The sequence below is a fragment of the Pipra filicauda genome, unplaced genomic scaffold (assembly GCF_003945595.2).
Source record: "Pipra filicauda isolate LSUMZ 115617 unplaced genomic scaffold, ASM394559v2 scaffold562_size295421_pilon, whole genome shotgun sequence".
Classification (NCBI taxonomy): Eukaryota; Metazoa; Chordata; class Aves; order Passeriformes; family Pipridae; genus Pipra; species Pipra filicauda.
In genome coordinates, this window is record NW_024104712.1 from 211,009 (window position 1) to 217,008 (window position 6,000).

General features: G+C 50.4%; 1 protein-coding gene across 2 annotated transcripts in view; it reads right to left on the reverse strand.

The window, feature by feature from the left end:
* Window positions 1-5,271, reverse strand: part of DPP7 (dipeptidyl peptidase 7) — a 34,642-nt gene extending 29,371 nt beyond the window's left edge. For both annotated transcript variants that reach the window (XM_039387449.1, XM_027720424.2), the window contains exons 1-4: window positions 5,195-5,271; window positions 4,809-4,922; window positions 1,341-1,480; window positions 467-630 (exon numbers count right to left, since the gene is read on the reverse strand). In XM_039387449.1, coding sequence (XP_039243383.1) covers window positions 467-630; window positions 1,341-1,480; window positions 4,809-4,922; window positions 5,195-5,255 — 479 coding nt within the window. In that variant the 5' untranslated portion in view covers window positions 5,256-5,271. The remainder of the gene's footprint in view (window positions 1-466; window positions 631-1,340; window positions 1,481-4,808; window positions 4,923-5,194) is intronic.
* Window positions 5,272-6,000: the final 729 nt, after the last annotated feature.

The window sequence follows — 6,000 nt, forward strand, 5'->3', positions numbered from 1 at the left end:
CAGGTTCAACAAGCAAGGCTTTCCCCTCCTAAAGCCATGCTGGCTATGACCGATGACTGCATCATCCTCCACGTGTTTTTCAGTACCTCCCAGAAGAATTATTTCCATGATTTTACTGGGCAGTGAAGTGAGACTGACAGGTCTGTAGTTTCTGGGTCTTCCTTCTTGCCCTTCTTGAAAATTGGGACAATGTTCTGGATGACTCGTACATTGAAGAAGCTTAGAAACATCCAGTCGGGGTGCTTCTCCAAAGCAATCATAACTGGAGACTAATGCTTGATGGGAAAGCTGAGTGGGACCTGGTGATGAGCTCCTGGGAGCTGAGGCACAGGCACATCTGCTCTCTATCAAATAGCTTAAAACTCTGCCTTGAGAACTTCCTTGAGAGCCAAAGAGATCTACAAGAACAGCATGACTGTGACTGGGAAAGGATGCAGAGAAGGGCAGGAGCCCCCACAAACCTTACCTGCCTCCAAAAGCAATGACAGGGCAATTTGCAGCACCAAACTGCTGCTTAAGCTCAGTAATGAGCACTGCATAGTCAGCAAGGGCTTGTTCCACGGTGAGCAGAGCAGTCTTCTTCAGCTGTGTTGACTCAAGTCCAAAGGGAAGAGACTTCCCATAGTATCTCTGAAAGGAAAGAGATACACTGTGGCAATGCTGGTCTGGGTCTCTGCTGCTGTCACCATAGAGCTGGGGTAAGTGTGCACTGATAGGAAGAGATAACAGAGCATGAGGTGTCCTCTAACTTGTTCATAACTGAGGAATGTCTCCTGCACCGGATACATAGAGACCTTCAGGACAGATCCTGAAGAGGATGTACAGTATGTCCTACTACTACACAAGCTACTTCAGTGTGTGCCAGATGAGCTCTCAGCGCGTGTCTCTCTTCTGAAATCCCCAACTAGAATAGGGAACAGGATAATCTCTTCATGCCTAAACTGATATATAGTAGATTTAATAGAGTAGTGTTAATAGACTAGTGTGAGAAAAGTTGGTTTGGGACTTTGCAGGCTAAAAAGACTAAACGTTATCCAAACAAAGTAACTCTCTACTCCAGCATGGAGTTCAAGGCTTGTAGAAACTACTTACAAAAGCAAATACACCGTGGCATAGGTTTTACTGAAACAGCAGTCTGCATCCTGGAGTGCTGGTAGGCATAGCAGAAAATTATTCAGAAACCATGATTAACTAAAGAAGACCTGCTACTATGAGGTAAAAGGTTACAGCAGGTCTGACTCAGCTTCATGGCAAGAGTATTCCAGACCTGCAGAAAGCTGAATTTGGTAACAGTAAACAGAACAAGACTCTACAGTAAGCATAATGACTAAAATACTCACATGTTCAGCAAAAATGACAAGTGCTTGCTGTTCCTCTGCTAATTCAAATATAAAGTCAGAGTTCTGAGCAAAAGTCCAGATGTCACCTTCATTGCCAGCATAAAAAAAGATGGGTCCAAATCCTTTCTTCCAGAACTTTGCTGAGACAATTGAGAGAAGCAAATTAAAAATAAAAAATAATAAAAACAAACAGACAAGCCAAACAGCACAAAAAATCCCCCAAAACCCTACAAAAAACATGTGCATGAAGTGACTCCATTTTTGGTGAGTTTGGGTAGGAGCTTAACAAGGAAGAACTCTGTGAACAGGCTGATTCCTGAGACCTGAGTTGGGACAGAAATGTGTTAAAAAGGCCAGGCTCCAGAAATCTTTCATTTGGTTGGGTGTAAATAAGAGCTTCCACGAGATCAGCACATGGCCTGAAACTTCCACTTCTGCCTGAAAATAACTAAAATCTCGAGTTCTGCAAGTCATTTGCAAACAATTGCTCCCCAAAAGAGCAATTTCCCTTTTCAGCCCAACTTATCCTAAACACTTGCACTGATCAATTTTCCCACAAAATTGACATTAGGGAATTGCTTGCATCTTTCTGCTGCTCCTGCTGTCACACAAAGCTGTAAATTACATATCACAGGATGGTTTGAGTTGGGAGGAAGACCCAGCTTGAACTAGAAGACCATCCAGTTTAAGCCCCCCTGCCATGGGCAAGAACACTAAGCCCAGGTTGCTCCAAGGCCCATCCAAGCTGGCCTTGAACGCTTCCAGGCATGGGGCAGCCACAGCTTCTCTGGGCAACCTGTGCCAGGGCCTCACCATCCTCACAGCAAAGCATTTCTTATGTCCAATCCAAATTTACCCTCTGTCAGTTTAAAACCATTGCCTCTTGTCCTATCACTACTGGCCCTGGTAAAAAGTCATCTTCCTCTTTTTTTACAAGCCTTCTTTAAGTACTGAAAGGCCACAATAAGGTCTCCCTAGAGCTTTCTCTTCTCCAGGTGAACACCCCCAGCTCTGCCAGTCTGTTTCCAGAGCAGAGGGGCTCCAGCCCTTGGAGCATTTCCGTGGCCTCCTCTGGACTCGTTCCAGCAGTTCCACATCCTTCTTGTGTTAGGGTTCCCAGAGCTGGATGCAGCACTGCTGGTGGGGTCTCACTGGAGCAGAATTCCCCCCCCTTCCCCCCCCCCCCCCCGGGTGGGAATGAGCTCAGGACATGCTGCCGACGATATGCTGATATATGTAACACACACATTTTTTATTTATATATATATATATATATATATGATGATATATGAAGATGAAGTGCTTCATCCTCAGATCTGTTTAAAACAGAAGGCAAATTGAGCTTAGCAGGACAAGTTGAGCCATGACGTCAATAATGGCTTATCTAAGAAACAGTTGTTTTAATGCTTGCTGACTTTAACAAACATTTGATTTTAGTTTAGTCATAAATTGCACAGGAATTAGGAGGGATAATAAATAGTTTTCTTCAGTGACAGACCTCAGACCGTCAGTTAAGTGTTGATTTCAATACACTACCGTATCATCCAAAGAGACCCTCTGCAGCAGTTGTCCTACAGATGTTGCTGCAGCATGTCACGTGGGGCTGTTTCCATTAACAGAGAGGCCTCAATTTAATTCTTGGCATTCTCAACACAGACTTGCCAAAGCCAGATTTGGCTTGGAATGGGATTTGAAACCTCTCATTAGTGAAACTGCTGCTCTTTGTTAACAAGGAGGCTGATTCGCTGTCTGTGCTGCATTTGCTTTGGGTATTCGGTAGATAACTGGCTTTTCTCCTGATATGCTTCATGGTTCCTTGAGTAAATAACCATTCACAGGAGCCAAAGCCAAAACAGACTGGCTCCCTAAAAAGGTATCTATTTTTAGATTGAAATCTTGGGGAACTGCCAGTTAAACTCAGTTTAATTCAGTTAAAGAGTATCAGATGCCCTGTTGTGAAATAAGTCTCCTTTAGCTTCTTGCTGATAATCTCAAAACTCTCATATTGCACAAAGAACAGTAGAGGGAAATGGAACTGTTCACAGGAATTTTGAATAAGAAACTCTTCTTAAACCAGCAGAACTGTAATGTTAATGTTTTGCTCCTCACAAATATTATTCAGCTCTGCCCAGGACACACAGATAAAATGTAACACTTTAAAAAGAAGACAAGTAAAAGTTACATAATGCTTTAAACCAGGTGATCCCAAGGTTCTGTTCAAAAAGGGCCACTTAATTAGTGAAGTCTCCCTTGTTGTGTTGCTGTTGTGTCCATATCTTTGGGCTGAACTGATCCACGAATTCATGACATACATGACTGGGCACAGGTGATGAATAAGCTGCAGAGCAACAGCTGATGTGAAGGTGAGCTGCAGCATCCGAAGCCCCACGTGCAGCTGGGAGGCAGAAGCAGGTGGGCACCAGGCTGGGCAGTGCTCAGGGCTGCTGCTATTCCCAGCTCCACTTTTGTTCTCTCCCTGCAAATTGCTCCCCGGATTGCTCTGAGTAGGCAGAGTTGAAAAACATGTCACACTGGTTATAGAAATTGCTGTCTTTTTAGTCACATGCTGTTTAGAAAGGCCTTGTCTCTCTTAGGGGCACAGAAAATAACTTGTTATTTGGCTAGAAAGGAAGACACTGCTGGCTCCTTGCTGGCACTACTCACTGTTTGGCATGGATTAAGCTATCCACAGCTGCAGGGTTTTAAATAACACAAACCACCGACCCAAGAGGAGTTATCTTCACTCCCAAGAATGGTGGGTACAAAGCGCAACATTTCAGTCGCTATTTGTTTTTCTTGCTGCATTCAGAGCACCGAGTTGCTGTGTAAGAGATGCTGTGGTCAACTGAACACACACAACAGAGCCAGCTCTGCTGCAAGCCTAATGCAGCTGCTGCTTCTAGCCTGCTCTTGTTTCAGAGACACCAGTCCCCAAACCTGTCCCTGCACCCCACGGCCAGAACAGATAGAAGGCAAGGAGCGAACCCCAGACTAGTACAGTTTAGAAGGGACCTCAAAGGCCATTCAGTTCCACCCCCCTTCCCTGGGGAAGGGACACCTTCTGCTAGATCAGGCTGCTCTAAGCCCCATTCAACCTGGCCTTGAACACTCCCAAGGATGGGGCAGCCACAGCTTCTCTGGGCAACCCGTGCAAGGGCCTAACCACCTTCACCGAGAAGGATTTCTTCCTAATACATAATCTAAACCTACTGGCTTTCAGTTTAAAGCCAGTTCACTTTTTCCTATCACTACATGCCTTTGTAAAGAGTAGAGGATAAGGAAAAGGAGAGAATAAAGACAGTAAAGGGGAATGCTTCACTGCAACGAAGGGCTGGCCCCCCTTAGCTCACACTGACTCCTGGATGTCCAGTGCAGCTCTCTGGCTCTTGCTCTGCCGCCGGGCAGGGGTGGTTAAAGCTTAAGCAGAATAAAATCCAGTCCGAGGCCGCAGCATCCCCGGGGACCTACCCGACACCAGGTACCGCTGTGGGAAGGTCTCGTTGCCTCGGGTCTCGAAGCTGAAGTGGTCCCGCACCTGCGGATAAAGCCGCTCCTCCAGGCCGGGCCACACCGCCCGGGCAGCTGGAGGGGACACAGTCAGCACAAGGGAAACCGACAACAGGCATCGTCACCCAGTACGGCACGGTCCAGCCCGGGAACCGGGGCCCACGAGAGCTCGGAGCTCCCGCACGGGGCTCCCGAAGCCGGCTGAGGGCTCCCGCCCAGGGAGGCCGGTTCGGGGTCCTGCCCGGGGCCCGGGAAAGTCGGCTGAGGGCTCCGACCACGGCAGGGCCGGGGCTCTCCGGCCCGGGGGCCGAGGGTACAGGCAGAAGGGTCTGGGCCGGGGCACCCACCAGGAGCGGCGCTGGCGGGTGGGAGCAGAAGCAGGAGCGGGAGCAGCAGCGACCGAAACATCCTCACGGCACCCGCACCGCGAGCGCTCCCGCGCGGCCACCGAGCACGTGACCAGGCCTTGGCGTCACGTGCTGACCCACAGCCCTTCACGTGACCGCGCGAGCACCACCCCCGCCGCGGCGTCGCCATGGCGGCTCCCTGCGCGCAGCCCGGGGCGAAGCTCGCGGGCCGGACCTGACCAGACCGTCGCCTCCCGAGCCCCCTGGGGGTGCAGTGGGTCGCTGCAGGGCCCTCTGTGGGGCGGGGCGGGGCGGGGCGGGGTGCGGTGCCGGGATGGCCGGCGGGTCTGTGTGCCCCGCGGAGGGCTCAGGCCGTGCCCGCGGTTCCCGTCCCGCCGGCAGCGGCCCCCGGCAAGCGGTGTGCCCTCCGTGCTGCCCTCCGTCATGGCCCCGGGCTCGGCGCCGGGAACTCGGCGTGTGGCTCGGAGGTGAAGCTAGCGAGGGTCCATGTTGGCTCTACGACACCGCAGCGTCCCGCAGGTCCGGGGGGAGAAGCCGGGCACGGGACGGGGTGTCCCCACCCTGGCCTTGCTGTTGGTTGCTGCTTTTCAAACCACTGCAGCGTTTGCCTCCAGGTGCTGAATCGGTGCTGGCACTGTGTGTCACCTGCTCTATCACCTCCACTGGCTGCTGCCCTGTGTTAAGGTGATGCTGGGAAAGAGCAGGGGACCTGGGGCAAGGTCAGGATGGGACAGTCTGCTGGTCTGACCACTTCTACTTCTACTGCTTTCATGGTGAGAGACCTG